The sequence below is a fragment of the Desmodus rotundus genome, chromosome 4 (assembly GCF_022682495.2).
Source record: "Desmodus rotundus isolate HL8 chromosome 4, HLdesRot8A.1, whole genome shotgun sequence".
In the NCBI taxonomy this organism is placed as follows: Eukaryota; Metazoa; Chordata; class Mammalia; order Chiroptera; family Phyllostomidae; genus Desmodus; species Desmodus rotundus.
In genome coordinates this window covers 109,938,938-109,965,249 of record NC_071390.1, presented here as the reverse complement: position 1 = coordinate 109,965,249, position 26,312 = coordinate 109,938,938, and the positions used below count along the sequence as shown (strand labels likewise).

The 26,312-nt window shown below is 41.4% G+C and overlaps 1 protein-coding gene across 7 annotated transcripts in view; it reads left to right on the top strand.

The window, feature by feature from the left end:
* The window catches only part of CELF2 (CUGBP Elav-like family member 2), a 499,109-nt gene that overhangs the window by 196,320 nt on the left and 276,477 nt on the right, over window positions 1-26,312 (top strand). For 2 of the 7 annotated variants that reach the window (XM_024580423.4, XM_045186438.3), the window contains exon 1: window positions 9,636-9,895. The exons of 4 other annotated variants lie outside the window; for them this stretch is intronic. In XM_024580423.4, the coding sequence (XP_024436191.1) occupies window positions 9,822-9,895 (74 nt within the window). In that variant the 5' untranslated portion in view covers window positions 9,636-9,821. Of the gene's footprint in view, window positions 1-9,635; window positions 9,896-26,312 lie in introns of those variants that run through there. One more of the 7 variants, XM_045186439.3, reaches the window with a different exon arrangement.

Below are 26,312 nucleotides of genomic sequence, written 5' to 3'. Positions count from 1 at the left end.
TGAAAAAAAAAAAAAAAGATATAACTTGGGAACCTCCATGTTGAATTTTTTACTAAATTATAATTATTTACCTGAGATCTATTCACTTGGACTTCCTTGTGCTCTCAGATCCAAAAAGGAGGGAAATCCCTTCTCACTTTGTTTGCTACTCCTGTGGTTTGATCCATTACCAGCCGGAATGCGAAGACCCCATTTCCAGTATTCCACATACACACTATCTTTTCCTTCAGCCTGATGGGAAGGTGTGAGATTGTCTGAAGTTGGCAAACTTGTCTACATCTATTTCACAACAGTAACAAGAGATGTAATCTGTCTCCTGCCATCAGCCTCTATGTGTGATGATCCCCCTCGATAGTGACCTAAACAAATACCAAAGTAAATGTTAATTCTAAGCCCAGACTTGCAGAAAAGGAAGAGCAAAAGATTCAAACTGGGAAAATGGCTTCTTTCAATAGAGTAACGGTTGCACCCAGAGTCCCGTCGCACACAAGCCTCGGAAATACCCACTAGATGTGTTCAGTCTAAGATCTGTAACCTCAATGTATTAGTATTCCTTTATTTGTTAAAATAAAACCTCACCATTTTTCTTTTCTTTTCTTAATATGAGTGTATATAATTGCAAAATATCCTTCTGGGGCTGAAAAACAAAGAAGAGCATTTGATTAATATTCATATCTGGAACTTTATAGCAAGTGCAGATTGTGCTTGAATACATTGGAAGTCATTCCAAGAGTGAATCAATACTAATTATTGTAATCAGGGGGGTTAATTAGGTGAAAATGTGGCTGATGGAAAGTTCATTGCTCACGGCCCTGGAAACACCAAGGTTGATGAAAAGAAAGGTAAAAAGCAGAAGAAAGAGTGCAGTGTGGGAATGATTGCTCCCATTCAAGGGGTCAGGCTTTGTAGGTGAGAAACACACCTCGATTTGGTGTAATCGTGGTAGTGAGGAAATTAGAAACCTCTGACTTAGGTTCCTGGATAGAGATTTCTGTAAAAGTCACTAAGACTGCAGTTTCTTTAGTGGCATCTCGTCCAGATCCAGAGCATCTTTCTGTACCTCTTCGAGCAAGAACAAGTAGTCTGTTCAGTTGCAATAACGCTTTCGATTGTCCTTACTAGCCTTTGTGAATTTCTTTCTACATTTTGGGAATTCCTGGGGGATTTCCCCTTTCATAAAACTATTGATTGCCTCTCTAATATTTATTGGCTTTGGGGGTTTTTCTAAACTCACAGTGACTTTTATTCTGCAGGAAAACAAGGCAGCAGTGGTTTAGAGAGGATCAAAATCCATGGCATTTTCCTTAACTGACATTGGGAAGAGGGTGTCAGAGGAAGGAAAGCATATGTGAGGTTATAATGTTGTAGCCCATTAAGACTCAAAATGAAGTGTCCTAGAGCTGTAGCATCTTTCTGATCACGTGGTACTAGTCTACAAAGATTAGACTGAGATGGAAGCCAGACGTATATGCAAGAGAGAGAGAGAGAGAGAGTGTGTGTGTGTGTGTGTGTGTGTGTGTGTGTGTGTGTGTTTGAACCTCTGCTCAATTCAGAACTGTGCTGGTTAACCCTGATTTGGGATGAGGTACAGTCTGTTCCCAAATGTGATCTTCTGCTTTGTGTGACATCTTTTAAGAATTATCATGCACAGGTATGTCTGTCTTCTCCATAGTGTTCTCCTCACTGTGTGACTGATCCCAAGCACATTTTCCTACATGTCAAGACCATCTGAGTTAACAGGAAATGGCATCAGTGGGGAGAGGACAACACTGGCCCAGAATGACATGTATTACCAGGACAGCTGGAGCTGCCACCTTAGCCCATTCCAAGTTGACCCGCCCATGATTGGCTGTTTAGGATTGTGATGAATCACTTGAATTTATGAAGCAGGACTTGCCAGCATGCCCTCAGAGAAAAGAAAACACTAGAATTTCCCTATAAAATAATTCAGTTCAACCAGCTTTGTTGTCTTGGCCAAGCAGAGCTTCAGGTTTGAAGTTCTAAGGCTGATACAGCTACAATAGCCGGGGCTTTTTAAATGCCTGTCTTGAGAAAGGCAGCAGCTGCAGTCAGTAAAACCTCCGCTGAAACCCGTGGGTGGCACTGCTGGTTCTAGATGGCGTGTGAACCAACTAGAATGGATACAGTTGTGCCAATGCTGACGTGGTTCATATGCTTCTCACCCCTCCCGTGATGCTGTGCTGTCCACCTCAGTAAGTCGAGGGCTGTGGGCCCTGCAAGGCAGTAGTCTTTGTCACACTGTGCTTTTTTAATATCTTGGTCTGAGACCCTAGCTCCCTTTGGGGTTCTGTGAGGTGGCTGACTGGTCATTCAGAGGGGATTTAAGCAGCACCTGTGTAGGTGAAAGAGTACTGAGTTGGAGGTGGGTGGCATGAGTTCCTGGTGGCAGCACTTAGGATTCATTTTGACCTTCTCTCTGGAAACCGAGTTGATAAAAAGGGATGAGATCTCATTCCATGCCCCTGGATGTTCAGTGCCTGCTCTCCATAAACCACAACCTTACTCTTCCCTCTGGCTTCGGCTGCTGGCCTTACATGTGGAAGTGGGAGTGGAAACTAATGCAACTGAATAAGATTAAGACTGGATTTTTCTTTCCCTTGCCACCTGCCAGTTCCAGGTTTAAACAAAGATTGGGGGGTGGGAGTGTTATGGTTGAGGTATGGAATAACATCAAAATGTATTAATAATTGACTCTATGCCTGGCACTACACTACATGGTTTCTTTTATCTAATTTAATTCTCACAGATATCCAAGAGTTAGTGATAGTTCTGTTATTTGCATTTTAAAGATTAAAAAACTGAGACTGAGGTAAAGCAATAGGCCTAGAAGACACCCAGCTCGTAGAGGAAGGGATTCTAACTCAGAAGTCAACCAAATCCTACCCTGGCCAACAACTTGAAAGTGTAACAGTTGGATAATTTGATACTTTAAAGTCAGATCTTCCTCTGCGGCTGCATCTCCATCGTGGACTTTGATTTGTAAACATTTCCTAAAGTTGCCACTGTCTAAGATATGCAATAAGGAAGGGAAAAGAAAGCAAAAAAAAAATCTCAGCAGTTTTTTGCTTGAGTTCTAATCTTAACTCCCCTCTTTTTCCCTACCTGTTTGTGAGGTCTTTGAATTAAAGCATCCTAAACCTCACTTTTCTCAGGCTTTAATCTGTATAATGGGAAGAGATGTTGAAAGGAATAACGGAGTATTTTAAAGCTTAATAAATTGGAATGTGGCTTTTTATCTGTATAAGGGGCCAACACATGTCATACTGCAATCATAACCAATCTAGCAACAAAGATATACCGTGCTCGATATAGGGCAGAGTCTGAGCTGTCCAGAAGCTCACCACAGCCATGAACCAGGAAGAACAGTGGGTCAGAAGGTATTGAGTGCTGTAGCACAGAGGAGGGGGCGTTGAACTGGGCCTTGAAGGATGGATGAGTGAGGAGCAGAGGGAAGAAGTTCTTAGGAAAAAATCCTGGGCTTATCCTTTTATTAAAAAAAAAAAAAGCAAAACAAATCCTGAGCCTCATTACCTTTCTTTTTCAGATCCTCAAGGTTATTCATATCTCTCCTTTCTAACCTTGCCATATTCCTATGAATTAGGGCAAATGTAGCTATTAGTTTCCAGAGAGCACAGAGAGACAAAGCAATTGGGTCACACAAAGGTTTACGCTCAACGGTAGAGATAAGACAAGAAAGAACACGCTCCACTTAACTCGGGTAGATTGTTACACTAATTTGCCATGAAGATTTTGGGTAGCTTTCTTAAGAGAAAGGGAAAATAAACCTTTTTTTTTTCCTTAATGGACTTTGTGTGAATTAGCATCAAAAGCAAATTTAAATAAAAAGTCATTTGGGATTTTTTTTTAAACCTCTATCATGAGTTAAAAATGGCTGGAGAGTTGAACCACATTACAGGGAAAAAATAAATTTCCTGTGCTCAAAACCTTAATGTATTTCAACCTCCACGTCACTTTAATAACTTGGTTACATAATTGCTGTTGGGAAAATTAGGCTATAACACGTTGTTATCTGAGGAGCATGGCAGGTTTTGATTCTTCAGCCATTCATCCCCATGAGGAAATGATGGCCAGCTATATGACAAAGGTCTAGCAATGAAAAGTGCTAGAAAATTAAACATGGTCCCAGTGTCCATCAACTCTGTTGTGGAATCAAAAGCAGAATCCAACAGGTGTTGGTTCTTAAATCTTGTAATCTTTTTCACTCAGTTTGAAAATAGCATTTGCCTTAAAGAGTCTGGTCTGCACACACCATATCGGATGACTTCTAATCCTTGTAACTGAAAGCTCTCTGATGGGGCTCTGTCATCATTGTGGGTAAAGTACATTCATGTTTTTTGTTTTACAGAACCCCAGGTTTTTGCTCTCTTAATTCCTACTTCAGTTCATTTGTTCAGGGAAAGGAGTGATATTCCAGCAAATGGGGCTGTCGAACCTGCAGAAATTTCCTCTCAAGTTGAGATTTTGATTCTTGCCAAGGTCTGTCGCGGGCAACCCCACCCTCAGGCTAAAACTTCCATGTCTTTTGCTTTTACCCCCACCTGTTGCTGCTTTCTCTCTGGACCCAGGGTTAGGCCTGCTACTGTATCCACCCAGCTGTTGCCACTCAGCTGTCGTCAGTCGTCAAGCAGTCAACACGTGACAGTAAGATGAGCACTCTGGGCCAATTGGGGGAAACATTTTGTGGGGGTGAGAGTGTTGAAGGGTAGATTGCCAAGAACTAAAAACCTCATTCTGATAAGTATAAATTCTGTTCCTGCCGCCAGGCTGGCACCAGATAAGGATACCTGGTATAGTCTGACAAATCTCGGCATCTTTAAGAGGCCACTGCAACATTCCTTCAGAGGCTATTTTCCTGAGTGCCTTTGTGTACAAATTACCATGCTGGACAGACAGGCCTTTTTCATCTCCCCATCCTTTCTCCATTCTTCTCCTTCCCGATTTTCACATCCAATTCACTCACTTCATGGGACACAGTCTTACATCCTCCCCCTTCCCCCTGGTAATGGCTGGAAGGCAGCCCGACTCCAGAGACAGCTGCTCCTAGGTCAGAAAGCAGCCTTGGTCAAAGCAAAGGCAAACTTGATTTCTCCAGCAGATAAACAACCAACAAGTCACTTTACTTTTGTGGTCACCTACCTCTTCAGACAAGCAGCTGTAGAGGGAAGCTTCCGGCATTGTCTGGCTTCCCTTTGAGAGAGAAAAGGGGGAAGAGGAGAAAGAAAGAAAAAACTGAGGGTGAGGGAAACAAAGAAGTCAGCAGCAGTGTAATGGAGAAAGAAGGAAAAAGGAAAGGCAAGTTAGAGAGGGAAGTGATGAGCTGGTTGGGCTGTGGCTCGGACAGATCCACAGTGTTAACCTTTCATCCCCTTGGAATGGAAGCTTCTGAAAACTCTAGAGGGGCACCTCATTTCCAAGCGCGAAGGTACGTAAGCAGAGAACAATCTTCAGTTTGAGGGCCTCTTCAGAAGGGAGATAAATTCACTATTATGTATTTTTGCTCTATTAAAAACAGATTCAGAAAAACACAAGATTGCAAAAAGCCAGTAGCAGCTGTTCTCAAGGGAGAGTGACTACTTAAAATTCCCATAAAATGTAAAATATGAGTTTAATAATGATTTCATCTTTATTGGCATTTAATTTCACTTAAGTCGTTTTAAGACTGTGATAAAAATCTCCATTCCAGAAGCTTTCAAAGTGTGTGGGGGAATAATGAGGTGATCATTTTAAACTTATGATTGGTGATCTAAGCATTTATATTGTTTAGGTGATACTTTTATGGAGCTAAGAAAAGATATATTTGCAATGTATCACTTAAAGATCTGGCTTTTTGCTGTTGTTGTTTTGGTTTTTTGCAAGTTGCTAATGAAACTGGGTAAGCCAAGAATAAACACATGGCCACAAAGTCAGATATTCTCTTAGGTACTTAAAATTCATGTGGATTTCAAATTTATTGGCTGGAAATGATGGGAAATCCCCTTATAGGGCCTGTAGTTCTTGCTGCAAATGGCTCTAAGCACAGTGGGCTTAAAAACAAAAAACAAAACCCAAACATCTATGTTAATAAAATTTGATGTGAAAATGTGAGGGGAAAGATGTTTTGGATTCTAGTTTGTAAAAATGAGCCAGAAGTGAGGGGGGGGACCCTTTTGTGAAGGTGGCTTTTTGACTAGACAGAACAGTGCTGGTTCATTTATAGTCGCTTAGCTGATGGTCTGCTTTTAAAGAGATTGCGATGCATCAGGTTATGTGAAGGAACACTTGTTTTAAAATGGAGATTTGTCATAAAATATACAAGGCTGCCTGCAGGAGAAGAAAATTGTTTGGTTATAAACATCAGTCATTATCTATCAGGCACCGGTCTCTAAGTTATAGTAGAGACTTTGTGCAAAGGTGCTGGTAGGGCTGCAGTTGAGGCCCTACGTTCTGGTTCATTGATTGAGCGGGGTGACAGAAATAGGGTTGTTTGATTTCAAGCAGTGCGTACTCTATGTACAAATGCATTTATTAGCACTCTGTTTCTACTGAGGTTTTTTTCTTTTTCTTTTTTTAAATGCCAGTGATAATTCAGAGCTCAAACAATCACCATTGGTCAAAACTCCATTAGAGATGAGGAATGAGAGGAAAAGGGGTTTGCTGAAACAGCACAATGCACCCGATTGCCTTGGAAGGCCTCGTATAAAAATGAGGTCATTCAGAAACTTTCCCTTGAAGTGCTTCCAATTCTTGAATTGCCTTTTGTTTGGGAAATGAATAGCAAGTTGATTAAAAAAAAAAAAAAGGAGACAATTAGTGAAGGTAGGGGGATGGGTCGAGGGAAGCGCTTGAGCTTTTTCTACAATGAAGCTAAAACTATGAGGAAGCCTGGTCCTTCAAGGCGTCATCGACCAGGTTGTGTCCTACAAGAGGAGCCTGCTGATGGCCCCATCCTCTTTCACTGCTGTTGGTAAGATCCTTGGCTATGAAATAGCTTCATTGAACCCAAGTGCTCAACAGTGGCCCACTGGAACTGTCTGCCAAACAACTCAAACTGCCAAAACATTTCACCTGATGGTTCATTACTGCAGGAAAATTTTAAAAAGGGGTCCTATTGAGTGGTTTTCAGATTTTTTTTTTTTTTGCCTTCTGTCAAAGCAGTTAAATGAGAAATTTAAGCTTTTCATCAGGTGTTTTGGGTTGGGTGTTTTTGTTTTGTTTTTGTTTTTAAGCTCAAGAGCTTTTGAAATTTGTATTTTTGAAAATGGCTAATGTACATGTGCTTATATCATGGAAACAAAACCTTTGGGGGGGGTGTATTTGTTTCTCTCTGGCACCTACCTCAAGTGCTTATATGGTTACCACATAGTTTGGCTTCCAAACTATTTAAACTCAACCATACACCATAAGGCTTCCTTGGTGCATGTCGTCACTGTATCCCACTTAAGAGTGATCTTTTATATTTGACACTAGTTTTGCTTCTAACTTCAAATGGTGAAGCAAATGTGCTTGGAAAACTCTGGTACACTCTAGTTGTTAAATAAGGCAATAACCTATGCACTTGTAATTCTTTCTCTATGACCTACTTACACACTACTTCACCCTCCTTATAGTATGATTAAAAGCTGCTTTGAATCCATGATTGCCTCCAGGGAATGGTGGCGAGAATTTAACAAACTGCTGAGAAGGCTTAAGTCAGTAAGAGGGCTTCCCTACAGCTTCTCCTAACTAATTCACATGCAATTAAGGGAAAATAAAAATTTTAGAAATGTACATGTTAATGAAGCCTTGTCTATCTCCTAGAATGTTGATATAGATGGTGCTTTATTCCATAGATGATTTGGAAACATTTTTTCCATTTGATTAATGCAGTTATGCTCCGCCTCTGTTGTGGGCACTGGTTCTGTTTGTTCATTTAAAAATAAATTTGTTATATAGTCAGCTCATTATATACATTTGGGATTTATGTAAATAGTGTGTGGAAAACCAAAAACTGTCAAGGTTTGTCTCATTTATCCAGCTAATTATTAAAATTATTGAAAGACCAACAAAATTTTTATAATTTCAAAGGTAGCTTGCAGTAGCTGGGGGAGGGAATAAATGTAACCCAGTATTATTAGAAAAAGCTTGGGCATTTTGGATATAAGAATTCATTTTATTGCATGTTTTTCAATTCCTTATGAACCTAGACCTGGTTCCTCAGAAAGGCAATGTTTTCAAATGAAGTTCAGTCCTAGTCCTACATTAACTGTCTTGGAATTAGAATTATCCTGGTCAAAAGCCAGATATAGTGTTCAGCGGAAGAAGGAAATCTAGGGAATTATGTATGTTTGGCCTTAATTGAATACTCCAGGCCTGTTAACTCCATATCGCTCAGTGCATCAAGCCTGGATTTAAAATTGGTATGTGAATTTAAAATCGGTATATAAATATTTTCCTTCATAACCTCTAAAGCTAGTCAGTTGTCATCACGCAAGAATTGGTGAGATTTCTTTTTTCTCCATATTGTGGTGTTTGATACATTTAACACAGGTGATACATTTAACTGCACGTGACTGAGTTGTTTAACCCCCTGGCTACTGTGATTACCAAGAGGCAAACTATTAATATTAATGTCTGCTCTGCAATTTATGATATTGCTTTAGAATGTGAAATAGGCCATAAAGTAGTCTTACATACATGTGACATTGGGAAAAGTTTGGTTTCATCCAAATAACCAAATAATAAAACAATAAGGAGAATGCTAAATTAGAATGCCACCATACAAATTACTTATCTTTTAAGAATTTGAGCAAATCGCCTGGGAAAATCCAACTCATCTTCTATGTTTTTGTAAGCACTTTGCCATTCACAATTCCTATCAGGAAATCAGTCACAAATCTTAAGTGGTAATTTAAGCTTCATGGTCATTATAGGCCTAACACTCTTTAATGAAGTCACTGTTGGTTTTTAATCATTGTATTACCTACTTGGAAATGACAAGTTTGTGATTTATCTTTTTAAAAGAAAATGTGATTTATTACTGTTTCTTATCTCCAGTCCCTTATACTTCTTAGTGTTTCAAGATGATACAAAAGTAAACATAACTGTGCAGAGATTGATTCATCTTTCTCCTTAAAGCTCTGAGATAAGTCCCTAAATTTCACTTGGGCCATTTTTGATATGTTTACTTGGCTAAACCACGAATCCTATTTCAGTTATTATGATTAGTTCGTACACTAGCAAGCATATTACACTGAGACCATTTAAACAAACAGTTGAGATGATTCCACTCTGGTGTCTTTGGGAGTTTGGCTTTGGCCGGCCGAGAGGTGAGCTAGGCTTTGGCCACACAGTGGCACGAAACCTAGCAGCGGTTCTCCTCGTGCCAAGCGTCGTGGAAATGGGGAATTGGGAGGAACAGTGCAGACTCAGTGCGGTGAGCGTTTCTCGATGCTCTGGACCCTGAGAAAAGTCGGAATAATTTTAAAGCCTGGGAGCACAGAAGCCCCAGTTGCTTGACGCGGGCCGGTCCCTACCCGGGGTGGGCCCGCAGGGGTTAAGCTGCGGCGCGCGGGCGCGCGGCTCCGCCTCCGCTCGCCGCACCTGGCGCTCCGCAGCTCTTGGCCTCGGCGCTAGATTTCGGAGGGGATTGGCGGAGCGCAGGAGGGGAGAGAATGTGACAAGTGCCCGCTCCGGCGGCCGCCGCGGGGAGGCCGCGCGCACCTGTCCCTGCCCGTCTCGCCGCCCGCGGCCGCTCGGACGCGCGCACCGCCCCCCGCCCCCCCAGCACCGCCCGCCCTCCGAGCGCCGCGTGCGCTGCGAACATGACTTCTGCCTTCAAGCTGGATTTCCTCCCGGACATGATGGTCGAGGGCCGCCTGCTAGTTCCCGACCGAATGTGAGTGGGGCCCTGGGGGCACGTGTAGCTGAGCTGGCGCTGTACTTGCGCCCTCCGGCCGGGCAGCCACTGCCAAATCGCCTTCTGAGATCCCCGAGGAGGGCGAGGCAAGCTCGGCGGCTCGTCCGCCCCGGGAACGCGGGTGGCGGTTCCGAACCAGCCGCCTCCCCTGGGCTTTCGAGCTCGCGCTGGGCGCGGGGAGGAGGGAGAGTGTCCTGACCTGCCGAGCGGCTCTGGGACTGGAGGACGGAGCGCGGGGTCCGGAATCCGGTCGGGACCTAGCGAGCCAGGCCTGAGGACGTGAGCAGGGACTGTGTGAGGACCGGTCAGCGGGGCGCGGCGTCCCGGGGTGGAGTGCGCGCGTGCACGCTCTTGTCATTGGAAATGCGGGGCTGTTGGAGCTTTGGTGGCCCATTTAAAGATCCCTTCTTAGCAAATTATCCGCTTATCTGACTTTGCATTTGCAAAGATTCCTTTTCTATAGTGGGAGAGTGGAAGGAGAGAAAAGAAAGAAAAAGGGGTAGTGGTGGTGAAGGATAATTATAAAGCATTACAATGGCCAGGTGTGCTCTGTGGTAGAAATTAGTGGCAATTTTTACGTAATCATGGTGGTTTTGTCTGATATGCAGCCTATAATTTAATAATTAATGTGCTTCTGGTAGTTTTACATGTAGTCAAACTAGGGTAGAGTTTATTGGGAGAAGTAGAGAGCTGGGGTTCCTGAAGAAAGTATGCCTTATTTTTATCTGGCTGGTTCGTGTTGGTAGTGCCTGAACTGGCAAGAGAAACTTTGTCACCTCAGCAGGATCTATCTGTGTGTCAACGTGTTGTGAAAAGAAAACCAAAGAGAGAGGAAAGGGATTGCCAGAAGTGGGTGTGAAAGGTCTGTGTCTATTTTAGACATGGAATATGTGAAATTGTCAATTATCGGGCAAGAATGTTGAAGTGAATCTAGGCTACGATTAATCTAGGGAAAAAGGACTGCTATCCTTGGTAAGAGTTCACCTAAAATGTTTCCTATTCTGCACACTGTAAGACTTAACATCCATATTCTTTCTGGCACATTACTGTACTCTTACCCATTTTCTTGCCATTCCAAGCTTTATGATCCATTTCCCTGGCAACTAACTTCCCCCAAGGTGTTAGACAATTTTTCTTGTATGTTAAATGTTATGAGTTGAGAGATTCTTGAGAAACTCCACAGTGGGCAATTATTTGAGCCCCTAGGAATTTTTTTTAATGGGAGAAGAAGGTGATAGAATCTGTTAAATGCGAACTGTTCTTTCAGTGGATATTAACTCGCAATCAGGTTCGTTATCTCAACTAAGATAATCAGATAACATAAATTAAAATATTGAATTTCCTTTTGGCACTTTTCTCGGAGAAAATAATCTTGGTTAGTAACACTCCCATGATGCTGGTTTTAAAATGTCTCTGTCTTGTCCCCCTTAAATATATAATACATGTTTTCACATTAGCTATTGAAAATTTTGTGTGTTTTCTCCTCTCCAGAGGAATGTTGGGGCTGAACTAAAGAATTGGCTTGGCCATGATTTTGAATTTATGGTCACCTGCTAATATATCTGGCTAATGAATGCTCTCTGAATTTAAAGTGTTAGTGGCCCCCGACAGGTGCTATCTCTTGTCAGTTAAATTATGAACATTTAATTTGTTCTTTTCCTTACGTGGATGTAGGTGGCTTGCTCAGACTATTTACTCTGAATAGAGCCTGTGTATTTTAGCCACGGAATATCCATACAAATCCAAATGTAACTACCCCCCTTATCTTCCAGATGTTAGTTATTTCCAGATGATGTCCTTTGGAATCAAACTTAAATTGTCTTCAGTGTTTGTCAGTTATTGCTTAATTGATCTTTTTAAAAAAGAGGAAAACTAGAGGATTTGTAAATGACAATCTTATTATTTGTCTTCTTATCCTTGAGAATGTGGTAGTATGATTTCCAAAAAAGTTTGCAATTAACAAACATTAGAGACTAAGTGGGGAATAGAGAGGTGTGTGGGAGGGCATATGACCAATTGAAAGCACTTGAAACCCACCTAGCAGTGTATTTTATCACCATATTTAAACAATTGAAAAGATAGCTGTGTGGATTCAATGTTTTCCAGACCGGTTGTCAACGAATGATATGATGCCCTTTGCGTTAAATTTCCGTGGGCTAGATATTGGCCTGCTTCTGAAAGGAACTTAAATAAAGCATAGGGGCTTTTCCGGTGCTGACTTTTTAAAGCAGTAGGATGTATTTTCAGATGTCATTTTCCCAGGAGAATATATTGGATAAATTTGTACGATATAACATGATTGAGTCCTCAAGGCAGATAGACAAATAGCTTTGGAGGTGAATTATTACGCTTCATAGCCCCACCAGCCATCCAGTGTTTAAAAAGCCCAGCTTACTGAACGCTGTATAGTGGTATAGAATTATTAGGACATGTGCTTCTGAGTCTTGGGTTTTAAATATTCATTAATAAAACTGCAAGTGGAAATGGACCTTTTAAATCATCTTAACTATGAATGTTTTGTTATCTTTGTGTCACTATAGAATATCATTTACAACAAAGTATGGTGAAACAGTAGGAACTGATTTTTTAGAAAAATCTGTTTTAAACTGGGGTATCTGGTTTTGAATTGGTGTTGGGGAGGGTGTTTCCTCCTTTGTCTCACCTTTTTAATGATCAGATATGCATTTAGGGTTTTTAAGTGTTTTTTAAATTTTTAAACAAAAAGTATAAGAAATAGCTTGGAAATGAGAAATTACAGGTGGAAAAATCTATAAATACAATTGCAAAAGTATTACCTCACATTTGTGATGTTAAAATAAGATGCTGAGAAGCAGCTACCAAGAAATTAAAATGAATTTTTTTTTTTACCCACAATTGCTAAGTAACCTTATTGAAAATGAGAAGAGTTATTTTGAGTGTAAATTCATCAACATGGTGAATTTTCCTTCTGTTCATTAAGTCCTCCCATGTTAGGATAACAAGAAATATCTGTCAGTGTCTAATTGAACTGAAAGTTGGTTCTAGGGACGTTGTCGTTCAAGTTGAAGGGGGTGTTGGAGACCATCTCATCAGACCTAGTTTTATAGATTAAGAAATTATTAGAGGGACCACGTGACCAGTCCAAGAAGGCAGCATAATTACTGCCTTCCCCCTTTCTCCCCGAATTTGACAAAACCATGAGTCATTGATTGAATGTCTACCATGTCTCACGACACTTTGTTTGTAGTCTCTAACCTTCACAATAGATGTGCAGGATGGTTATTATACCCATTTTACAGGTGACCCTTAAAGAGGTTACGTGCTTGCCTGTGCCACAGAGGCAGGAAACAAGAAACTTGTGGTTGGCCTGTGTACGAGTGTGTTATATAAACGTATATTCACATGTTAATGGGAGAGAAGAGAGATCTCTGAACTAAATATGACTTAGATGTTTTTTGGTCAGAAAAGCAAAGTGGTGCCACATGGGAATGATTGAGCTTTATAGGAAATACATGCCACCTTTTCAGACTTGACTCTCTAATTTGGTGCAAACTGGGTCTGTTACTCTGTAATTTGATTCAAATTTACACTGTTATTTCATATTTCAGTTAACTAAGGAGAATATATTTTAATTAAAAATACTTTTGGTTTACAAATACCAGCAAAATGAAAGTCAGAAGCAGTGGGTCCTTTTTTCTTTAAAGGTGGCATTTAAAATGTTCTTGGAAAATGCCATTACAAATAATAAAGAACAGAGATAACTGAGATTTATCACCTGATTCTGTGATGGTCATATGAAATGATTCAAATGAGGAGACTTTAAAAGAAAGGGCTGTACATATGTTTCTTTAAGGATATTTTTAAAATGTATTTTCAGGTGGGATTTCTCAGTTAGCACTGAATATCTTAGTATTAGCTGCTTCCTGAGACCCAAAACTCATCCCACATTGGCATTTAGAACACTAAAGTTATCTGTGATCTGGATTAGAGGTATTATTTTGTTGTTATGTCTTGCTACGTAATTGTGATTTGCTGGATTGAGATTACTTTGGCGTCTGTTGAGGAGAGGCAGTGAACTGGGGTGAGAGGGGCAAGAACCTAGCAAAACAAGATAAAAAAGAGAGGATGTTCAGATGTGAACCTAGTAATTAAGATTTTATGTGATCATTTAGAATGTTTTTCTCGTCAGTATTTCCCCACCCAGCGGCAGTAATGACAGCACACTTGGCCTCTGATTAAAGACCGTGGTCTCCCCTCCCACCCCGTCGTTTTTTGTTGTTTTTTTAACACAAATCCCCAAGCTTTCCTTTCTCTTCACCCCTTAACTTGTGGTTTTGTTTCTGACAAGTTAACACTCATTCACTTCTTATAAAAACCCAGATAATGGTTTGGCATACAAAATAATCCGATAAACTTTCAGACAACCGGCAATGATCTAGGTGTTGTTAGAATCTGGGTGGAGTTCTTTGTGGAGGCTTGTATGTAGACTTGGGAGACCAAGTATCAGTGGGGGTCTGATGTCACGGTAGTGAATTAAAAACAAACCTCACAACCGCCAAACAGTACTGTAAACATCCCTTACCATACTTGCATTTCAGTGAAAACTTTGTATTTTCAACGTGTTGCCATGAGCTGAGTTAATGTCATTCCTGTGTGGCACTTCCTATGCCAAACCTGACCCAAACTTAGTCTGTATTTCTCACTTAGAGTGTTAACACCAGAGGGTCCTGTTTTGCTTCTTGTTTGTGCATTAGGACAGACAATGGAGTCAGCTATTTCTCAGAGATTTGTTGTAGGAGAGTGCAGAAGGGAGTGTTGGGAAGGTCCTAATGATTTCCAGTCCATGGGCACCTGCACGTGCCATGCCCTCGTGTCTGTGCCCACTGTGAGGGAAGGGCCGCAATCTAGCGAAGCCAGCAGCAGCCGTGTGCTACTTGTGTAGCAGTGCAGAAAATGTATTTTTATTTTTCCTTAAGAAAAAGCTCTTGCTCAATCTAAGAAATGGAGCTGTGCACTCCTGGAAAGACCTTTGAGGGAAACAAAAACCAATTAGCGCAGTAAATGTGATACTCTCAGGTAATTGTCAAATAATTATTCCCCTTCAGCATCATCACTGTTTAATTTGTGCCATCCAATATTCTCCTGCCCTGAATGTGGATGTGAAGGGATGGAAACTTTCCTCCCCCCGTGGCATTTCCTTTTTCGTTTACTGAGAGCCTTGTACTCCTTCTAAAGGACTTCTAAAAGGAAGGGGGAAACGCTGAGGGAGATTTCGAGCCACTTCCCATTTGTCCTAAATCACAACAGAAAGTGGTTACTCCAACTGGCTTTATCGAAATGCAATTCCAGTTATGCGGTCGACGTGCCGGTGAGCATGTTTGGGATTTACACCGTCACTCTGCGACACCCGGAGCTTTGCGCCCCGTCTGTTTCATGAAGTGCAAATTGTACGTTATGTTCCGATACTGAGAGCGATGCTTTCAAATCAGCTGATAATTTAAAATGGAATGCTAATAAATATGTAATCATGCAGCTTTCAAAATGACAAATGAGTACAAATTCCGTTTTTGGCTAAACTTTAATTACTCCTTGGAATGAATGTCAGAGCCAACTTACCAGCAAATTATTAGACGCATTTTCTCCCCCTCCTGAAAATGTATGTAAATTAATTAGGCTGCATTTAGACTAAAATAGCATTTCAGTTTATTATTCTGGACTTTTCTAACAGACTAATGTGGCCTCTTCCGTAAGGTGAGCTTTTAAATAATATGAAGAGATCTCAGTTTAAACGTGCTGTGGGTCATGCAGACGGACGGACCAGTCCATAGGATTCCTTTGCTGGTGACAGTGCTTTCAAAATGAGGTGCATGGAAGGTTTTGATTTTAAGCCTTAACAGTGAAAGACGTCAAAGAGGTTTTTCTTTTCAATGAAACTGTTTGTGGCTCTATCATAACCACAGAAATAAGTTCCCACAACACACCAGCTGCTCTGTCCGACATTTATAGGCTCCAGCAGGACTGACGGTTTCCTCTCACAAATGATGGTGTTGATTCACCCCTTAGCGAGAATGCAATATATAATTATAATTTCAGCTGATTTGATTAACATTTTAACATAACGTTTGCACAGCTTAAGATGCTTTTAAAGCACCATAAGAATGCATAGTTCTTCGACTTCCATGGCAGGCTCTAAAATTATCTGATGTTATGCTGAAAGGCTTACTTCCCATGCTTTTCCTAAAGGAAGTTCATAGCTTGACTTAGGCTCATTAAATTTTAAGGGAGTATTTTAATCCTTTTCCATGAATCATGGCTTCATTTCTTAGTCTCCCCCTGTAGCAGCAGAGTTGTACCACATTTATCTGACACAAAATCATTTGGTTCTGTAGGCTAGAAAAGCAGAATGTTTTTCTCATCTGGCTGTGGTCAGTAGGCATAAATGTGTGTGTGTGTGTGTGTGCTTACACACACATATGCATACACATATATGTGGGAAAACATTTGAAAAACTATCTCATTGGGCATAATTCTTTACCTTCTTGAAATATTTTACACTTAATGGTCTTTGGCTATAAAAGTCATGAAATTCTTGCACAACATAACAGGTGTTTACAGATTTCTACCTTTATAACTGAAAAATTAAAGATTCAGAAAAGTTTAAAAACTTGACCAAGGATGTACTTCAAATTAGTGATACAGCAGAAATCAGACTCAGGACTATTTTTTTTCTAATTTTGATTACTGATTTAGGGGAGGGGGGGAGAGAAAGAGGAGAAACACTGATTTGTTGTTCCACTTATTTATGTCTTCATTTGTTGTGTTTTGTATGTGCCCTGATGGGGGATCGAACCTGCATCCTTGGCATATCAGGACAATGCTCTTACCAACTGAGCTACCTGGCCAGGGCTTTAGGACTATGTTTCGATTCTTTGGCCCAGAACCTCAGAGTAGCTTCTGTTAAAAGTGTGAAAAAAAGTTTACTCTGATGATCCTGTCATACCTGATTGGGTGACAAGCTGAGACCTGCACCTGGGGGCCCTTCTGTGTCTCAGTTACAGCTGAGATGATGCTACTGGCCTGATCTTTTAGGTTTGGTGTAGGAACAAATAAAGACTCTTCACAGGCAAATTTGGACAGTAGACCCTAAATTGATATTTTCTTGGGTAGACACAGCTGGTCCTAACCAGACCAAATTCCTGGCTGCTGGCACATTTTATGAGATCCATATATATTATCCCATTGCTTCCTGTCGCTGTTGAAAGGAGTCCTTGAAATTGTGATTGTGCCAAATGGGCATCCAGCACATAAACAGAACACCCTACAAAGGCTAAAGTTACAGGAGACGGATGGAACTGTAGGGGGTAGATCGGGGTAAACCAGTTTAAGCACAGGCACTCACTCTCACACCCAATTGTTTTCTTCTCTTTGCATCTCCAGAGTGAGACATCGGGTGTCATACGAGAGAACAAATACAGGTTGAAATCTGACATATCATTTTCTCCTTGAAAGCTCTTAGAAGAATGATAAAAGGGGAAAATGCTCTGAAAAAGCTGAAAGAAGGCCAGCTTTTGGCATGGAGGAGGCATGTCTGTTTTGTTAAGCTGCTGCCGCCGCCCCGCTGACTCTGTACCCTCACCTGGGTTCCTTTAGGTCATGAACAGCATCACTGTTTTTGAAGTTACCTTTCTGTCTTTTTTATATTTTCCTGATCTGTATCTTTTCAGTCCTCTTAATCTCCAAGATTAAATGGGCTTCTCTCAGCCCATTTTATTATCCGTTCCTGAGCAGTTTTCTAGATTTCAAGAGAAGAGGCCACATCTGTCCACAACACAGTTCTGAGAACTGGAGCCCCGGGAGGAGGGCGGGGTCAGAACAGCTCGGTCACCACTGGTAGTAAATTCCACTGGCGCAGCTGCGTGTTTCTGTGCATAAAACTGTATTTGACTTCTTCCTGCATTATGGAGGGGGTGTTGAGTTTTCTGGTGGAATGTAAGTGTAGCGTATTTCAGAATGATTAACTTTATGAATGTCATTGTTGTGGCCAGCTATATTTGGCTCTGCTGCAGCTGTGTTTGCATTCTCAGAATTGTCACCAGAAGGCCTCCAACTGCACTTACTCCCTTCAGTCCGTGCTGGTAACATCTTTCCCTGTGACTCTCATTGTCCACCCAGCCATCTTTCCCGGCCGTCAGGATTTAAAGGCAGCACACAAATCCTTTGAAAAGCCTGAATGCTGGCTAGCACTATGGCAGCGCTTTCTCAAAGGGATTTCTTAATATGAAGTCATTTTTATTTTACATCGTAATGCTCCTTGTCAGGATTATTCTTTCTTTTCACAGAAAGCCTATATTTTCCTGACTCTTTTTTCCCTCCTTTTCTCTTACTCTTAGATGTCAAAAAAATCACTTCCAACATCTACTGATGGGCGGTATTTCTTCTTTTTCTGTATGACTAGGGCACTCGGCACATGTTTTTACTTCTGATTCTTAGAAGTGCCTTACAAAACCTTATATGGATATGAGGTGGAGGCAAAGCTTTGCTTCTGAGCACTTGCCACAGAACTTTCTCTCAGGTAGAATTTAGGAAATGTTTTATTTCCTTCATTCAGAAATCATTTTAAGTCAGTGGGCTGTTGGGTGAGTTTTAATTTTTAGTGAGAAATCACTTCCTCTTGGACTGTTTCTGCTTGTCAGGGACAGTCACCCTGCCTCAGGATCTGCTTGTGTGCCGCAGAATGGCGTCACTAGGAATATTGCTCTTACAGGGGTGTCCAACCTTTTGGCGTCTCCGGGCCACACTGGAAGAAGAAGAGTTGTCTTGGGCCACACATTAAATACACTGCAACACATAATCACCAAAAAAATCTCATAATGTTTTAAGTTAATTTATAATTTTGTGTTGGGCTGCATTCACAACCATTCTAGGCTGCATGCTGGATACCCCTGCGTCTAGGGTCTTTCCAGCAAAGAGTCAGAAGGTAGTTCTTCAAGGCTAAGCATCTTTTGCTAAGCAGCAGCCTCATGTATTCTCCTGGCTTGTCTTCTGATTTGTTCCATATCCCCTTTAGGTCTCAAGTGACTTGTCAAGATTCCCCATCTAGAAAATAAGGATAATAGGATACGCTTCTTACCTGTCCCACAGTGCTATTGTAAAGCTAATACTGGGAAAGGAATGACAACCTAAATATTTTATAGCTTCACAGTACTTAAAACTGACCACAGGTTCATCTTCATTGCCTAGGAGAATCAAATACAGTGGAACTTCATTACAGCTGGCCAGCTAATGTTTCCTCCCCCAGAACATTCATGCTTTATAGTCTCAGCCGAAGATCCATAAAGCAATATTGCCCCCATATAAAGTTTCAGGAAATGCTTCATACCCAGGACAACATTAAGAAGATGGATTTTCTTTTCTCTCCTCTTTCTGCATGATGATTGAGAAATAAAATGCAGTTCATGGGCCAGCAACTGTGAGCTGGTGGTCAGACCCTCCCTTCTGGGATAGGGTGAAGCAAAAAGCAGTACCTCCCTCCAATATCCCCATATGCGTGTTCTGCAAGAGCCCGTCTCTGACCTGCTGAAATAGATCAGAACTAGCCACATGATATGAAGGCTGGTTCTCACATAAAGGGACGCCTAACCATGCAGAAACTTGTCCTTTAAGAAAACAAAACAATTTTGATGGTGTGAATATGGAGGGGGTCGTACTGTGGATCCTGCCCCCTCATGGCCTCACTGGGCGCTCAGGTCACAAAATGCCTGGAGAACAAAGGAGGACAGTCTCTGAAGGAGGAAACCAGTAGGAGAAAGAATCACTGACTTTGGCCTTAAGAGGTTGCACAGTGGATATAGGGTGTGTATCCTGTCCAAGTGGTGCCTAGCTGTGGGATGCATCAAAATTATTCTGTTCCTGGACTTTAACAAGCAGACACTTATTTCTGCTGATGTAGCCAATAGGATCCTTGAAATCTTAAGAGACCAGAGCCACTACAGCTAGTGTGAAGATTTGCTTCTCATGTTACAAGTCACTTGGTTCATTAAGATCAGACATGATGAGGTTCAGTTGGGAAGCCTGATCTGAGCCCATTGGTTAAGGGACTTGCTCCATAATGGGCCAGGGGAACACTGAGCACGGGCTCTGGCCAAGAGCCGGATGCTGACACTGAGACACTCTCCAGGCCATGAATGTGACCTCCAAAGTTGAGGATCCTTGCCTCACATAAGAGACCACTGTGCAGTGCGGGCACCAGGGCCGCCCCTGGAGGCAGTGGGGACTTACACGAAGTCAGAGGTGATGGCTGTGTCTGAGATCACTGGGAAGAAGGCCTGGTGAAATCTAGCAAAGTTGGCCACGGCTTTGGCCTGCCACACAGATACTCCAGGTGTTTCTGTACAGATTAATTGGCACTTTGGAATCACATTTTATCTTCTCAGTGTCAAAGAAGACTAACTGCACAGGCGGCCTTGCAGTTGGGCCCAGACTTTGTGTCAGCTGTTAGAAAAAGTGACTGAAATTGGACTTGTCAGCCACAGAGGACGTGCGAAGGCCTTTATCTTGCCTCTAACTATGTCTTGTTTTCAGGTCTATTCAGAACGTGAGACTTTTGATCTAAATTGATTTCTAGTTGTCCGTTCAATACAATGATGTATACCCAGAAGCTAAAAAAAAGGTTTCTGGCATCAGCAAAGCTATAATTCGTTGACAGCCGAAAATTTTGGGTGTGTGTTTCTCCTAATTCTGATTACTAACACTTCCAACGGATGCTGCCTTCCTGTGGGTACACTTTCTGAAATACTTTATAGTATTTCTTGTTCTTGATTTAGAACATTCTGTGGACAGCCACTAGGATAAGGGATTTATATAAGTTATCAATGATTTTCAGGAACATTTTGCAGGGTAAGCATTGTGTCATTCCTATTTCACAAGTGGGGAACTTGAGTTCTAGAAGGTGACAGTACTGAAAGTTCGAGCCTCTATCTGTCTCTTTCAGTTTGCTAAGGCCGAGGTCCCAGTTTGGTCCAGGAGTTGCTTATAAGTCTTCTGAGGGATTCTCGGATCATTTTATGACCATAAACAGGTTGAATTTGTAGATATGTTGGCGCATTGGCAGCTGAATATGTGGATTAGGGTGTGAAACATAGTTTCTTAGCTGTGCCCTAAGAACTTGCTTTTTTTTTTTTTCCTGTGCTTTTACATAATTTACTTGTTCTTGATTTTATTTCATAGCCAGACCGATTTCTGAGTGTAGAAGGCAGGAGTGTTGTAAGAGATGGCAGTGGAATGGGGCACCGTAGCAGTGTGCTGTCAAGATCCCCTAACTGCCTGAGGCAGAGGCTCACAGGGGAGATAAGGAAGCGATTAACAGTGAATGCTAAGGTGAATCCCAGTTCTTCATTTAAGATAACTGTGTATTTCATGGAGAGGTTTCTTTTGAGGATTTCTTGAGAAACCTGACATTTCCTCCCATTTACTTCCCACTACTTAATGTTTGCGCCTGATTTAGGTGAACACTTGGCCCTTCTCAGGGGCCCTCTCTCTAGCCTGTAGCCTTCTTGTGAATTAGAAAAGGGCTGGCTTTCAGATGGCATTCAGTACCCACTGTCCCCCTCAAAGGGTGACTTTATGCAGTATCCTTTTTTGAGTTACCTGCACTTCTACCCCTTTCTTCATAAGAGGGCCAAATAAGTAGGCAGTAGAGTAAGTGAGTCTCTGAGAAAGGTGACAAGTGGATTTTAGATGATCAGCAGTTGTGACCAATTCAGTCACGGTGCCTGGTCCATTTCGAGCGTCAGTACACTTTCCACCTCTCCACTGCTGTTTGCTCAAGGGCTTAAACATTTGATAGGGTTCTGGGTTTCCAGCAAATCATAGGTGTTTGTTTCATGTGTAGATACCCAGTGTAAAGAAAGAGATGCTAGAAAAGTTAATGTAGAATATACTCATGTGCTGGCCTCACCCACAAACCATTCTGTACCCGATATTAGCTTGCTGAAATACCTTTAGTTTTGGCAGGAGACAAACATCTAACCTAAGAGAATGTGATTTGAGTGGTGTTTTCATGCCCTATGTGTGTATTGTATTCTTGCTACTGATGCCAACATTATCTGTAATACATCTTCAAGTGACCGAAAATTGCAGGTTTTGTTGAACAAAAATACAGCCAAGGAGTGGAATGTATCTCCACTGCACCCTTGTTACAAGGTTTTCAGAAATCATACTATACGACCCAATGCCACGTCTCTCAACTACGGGATACAAACTCCATTCCCTGACGCTCAAACACCTTGTCCAAGACCTGGGTTCTCGGTGTGCTGGAGGAAGATGCTGTTACTCTGGCAGCACTTCGTTTGCTCCATCGTCCAGTCGGTCCCAGTGGTAACTCCTCTCACAAACCCTCTGCTTTCAGCATGTGAAACAGGAGACCGCAATTTGATTTAGATCTGAGCATGATGGCCCAAGCTGAGAGAGCTGGTTGTGATCCAGACACCGTTGCTGTCCTGGGGCAGGTACTCTTGTGCCCCTATGACATCACTGCCTTTACAGGTCCCCTGCCTCCCACCTAGGGTGGGATTAAAAAAAAAAAAAGATTGATCCTGTGGGAACCTACTGTAAGTTGTACTCTTCCCTTGTCTTAAATTCTGGCTGAGGGACAAGAAAAATAGCCTGGCCAAATTTGCTCTTCGAGACACAAGATAAGATTCTATTTCTAATTTCAGTGAGAGCTTAAACCACTTGGAATTAAAAAAATAAATACAGAGAAAGAACCTGACATGTTATGCTTTAGTGTTTTGCTCATCATTGATTAGCATTTTAAAAACCCGGGAGCCCATGCAATAGAAAATGCTCCTTGGCTTGGATGGAAAGTGAATCAGGGAAGAATGGTGATGACATTGTCATTGTCGTCTGTTTCTAAGGCATTAAATGTGTCCTATGTGAAGGTTCACAGTGTTACAGCTCATTCTCTCAGACCTAGTAGAGTTCAACTCTTTGAAAGGAAAAATCATTGGGAAGGTTTAAATTAAAATAGAAGCAGAACCTTACTTGACTGAGATTGCCCGGAAAACCCACAAACCACCTCGGATTCTACCTCCGAGTCCGGCACTGACAAGTAGGACAGACATGTTAGCAAACAAAGTGTGGATCATAATTAAATTGCACACTGGTGAAATTGATTTAGGGGTATACCTAATTACTTTTTAGTTACTTTTTTCTAACATAAATATAGTTGGGTTTTTGACAGATACCTTTATACTGAACTATGAAAGTTACCGACTATATTAAGTATGTGTAGCGTTCATAGATAACTAGATAACTTAGGGGTCTGTGTGATAACAGCGCATCAACAAGGATTGTGTGGGGTCCCTCTTCATTTTTTAAAATGTAAATGGATTTTTGGAGATTTTGAAACAAGGCCTCTGCAGTGAAAATTCTGAGACATGGCCAGTCTCCATAATAGAATTGCCCGGTCATGAAGTAGAAATAAATGAGGGCAACGCACTTTGTGTGTTTTATGCATTCCCTCTGTGAATTGTAATGTTCTCTCATGTTCAGCGCACTTTTTTTGTTTATTTTTGACAGGTAATGTGTTTGTTTCTAAGTGCCTGGTCTTTGATGGTTTGGATTCTTAACCAATCAGCAACTCCCTTTAAGAAATGTAATTAGCCGAGAAACAAAGTGAATTAGTGTTTGAGATTATCTGATTCTTGGATTTCTTGTTTGCCTCTCCAATGGCAAATTGATTCCACCTCGGTGTAATAAATACAGCTCAAGTTCGAAGCACATGGCAGTTGTACAGTTTGAAACACAGATTCAATAGTTAAAATTAAGTTGGACAGCTGAGGAGTGTAGGATTTATGAGTCACAACTGACCTGTTATTTGGCTGAATCGATTCGTTCTTCTGTCGTCATGTGGAAACCACCTAAACATTTTCTGCACTGAAATCCATGGTCCTTTTTTCCATTCCTACGTGCCTGCTGGTGACCAAGAGTTGCGCTTGTATTAAGTGTTATTCTCAACACAAATATTTAAAGTATCATGATGTACAGGTTGCTGCCTGTGCTGGGTGTTACAAACATTTATACAGTGTTAACAAAATAGTTCTCACTTGCAGTTAACATTTGTTACTCTGAGCTTCAGTCGATCACTGTTGACTATTTCTTCTTTGGGGAAACAGGTTTGAAATGAAGGATCCGCCCTGTTGTGTTGTTTTGGGCTATGTAGGATTTCAAAACAAAGGGTTTTCTTGTTCTTGGAACAAAACCAAAACTGCCCGTCTCTCTAAAGACCTTCATTCCTCATCCCATACATTTGATGAAGAGATTATCACAGTATGGTCTCATCCATTTTCTTGATGTATCTAGATCCTTCCTACATTCCTTAAAATAACATTTCATGTGTTCTTTCGTACTGAGAACACAGTGGAGGATACGTAGTCTCTTGGTGGAAGTGTGTGTAGACGTTAACACTTTGACAGTCTTGACCATTGAGACTGTAGAATCCAGCTGGCTTGAGAGAGGAGGAAAGCCAACATTAATCAAAATTGGTAATATTACAGTTCTCTCGCATCTAAAAAGGCTACAGAGAAATGGTGCCCTAATCCAGTAGGTCAGATTGGACCTGGTGTGATCCACAGAGCAGCAAGCGAAGAAATCTGTTGGGTTGGCGAAAAAGTCCATTTAGTTTTTCTGTAAAATAAAAGGCACATTTTTCATTTTCACCAATAACTTTATTGATTTGCATATTTTGAGTATGTCCACCATCTCTTGCTATTGACTTCTAGTGCATAGAGGCCAGGGGTGCTGCTAAACATCTTCCAGTGAATAAGTGGCCCCACAGCAAAGCATTATTTGGCCAAAATGTCAGTAGTACCAGGAAACTTTGCAAACCACTTTTGACACGATCCATCAGTCACAGCACCTTGTCCAGATACTGCACGAAATTTTTTGTGTGTTTCAGTTGTGCTTTTACCTTTCTTGAAACGATAAAACATAATAGGCCGAAAATCATTGTGTATCTTCTTCCATCTTCAATATTAAAATGGCTGCACAAAAATTCACCAATTTTGACAAGTATTTTAAAGTGCACGCTGATATGACAGCTGTCACAATATAATCTAACAAAATTGTTTTGAATGAAGTTAAAGACAGCTAAACACTACTAGAGCCAGCAAACGGAAAAAACTAAACGGACTGTTGGGCCAACCCAGTAGATTTTATCTTGTCTACCCTTTTGGTCCCGAGCTTCCTTTAAATGAGTCCTGTAATTTATACTAGATCTAGAATCTTGCGAACAAGTAGGCACAGAGGGTGAAAATAGGTGGGTGTGTAGCAACCACTTGATTGGCAATGCAGACGTGATGACCTTAAGCTCTTTTTCATCCTCTTGGTACTCAAGATGCAGCGAGTGTGTGACCTAGTCGCTGGAATACTTCCAGATACCTGTTGTCCTGGCACCTTCGTGGTGTCCCCGCTCCCTCTGAAAAGTGGACGATGAGTGATGCATCTTGTATCGCTGCCTTTCTTAAATGCGGGGTGGGGCAAAGTAGGTGCACAGTTGTTTTTATGGAAAATAATACATTTAACAAATGATAATACACGAATACACTCTGTGTTTACCACCTTTTAAAAGATTATACATAAGACCAAACGAAGCCTTTCCACGCACATGGTTATCCACGCTTTTAAACTTTCAGGAAAAGTAGTATCTAGCCTCTCTTTTTCTGACCCATTCCCTTACCTAAATTCTTGTAAATAGAAAAGTTACTCAAAAAAATTTTTTAAGTATATTTATTGATTATGCTATTACAGTTGTCCCATTCCCCCCCCCCCACTCCACTCCATCCTGCCCACCCCCTCCCTCCCACATTCCCCCCCTATAGTTCATGTCCATGGGTCATACTTATAAGTTCTTTGGCTTCTACATTTCCTACACTATTTTTACCCTCCCCCTGTCTATTTTCCACCTATCATCTATGCTACTTATTCTCTGTACCTTTACCCCCCTCTCCCCCTCCCACTCCCCTATTGACAACCCTCATGTGATCTCCATCTCTATGGTTCAGTTCCTGTTCTAGTTGTTTGCCTAGTTTGCTCTCGTTTTTGTTTTAGGTGTGGTCATTAATAACTGTGAGTTTGCTGTCATTTTTACTGTTCCTATTTTTGATCTTCTTTTTCTTAGGTAACTCCCTTTAACATTTCATATAATAAGGGCTTGGTGATGATGAACTTCTTTAACTTGACCTTATCTGTAAAGCACTTTATCTTCCCTTCCATTCTAAGTGATAGCTTTGCTGGATACAGTAATCTTGGATGTAGGTCCTTGCGTTTAATCTTGGGTAATGTAATTATGATGTGCCTTGGTGTGTTCCTCCTTGGGTTCAGCTTCTTTGGGACTCTCTGAGCTTCCTGGACTTCCCGG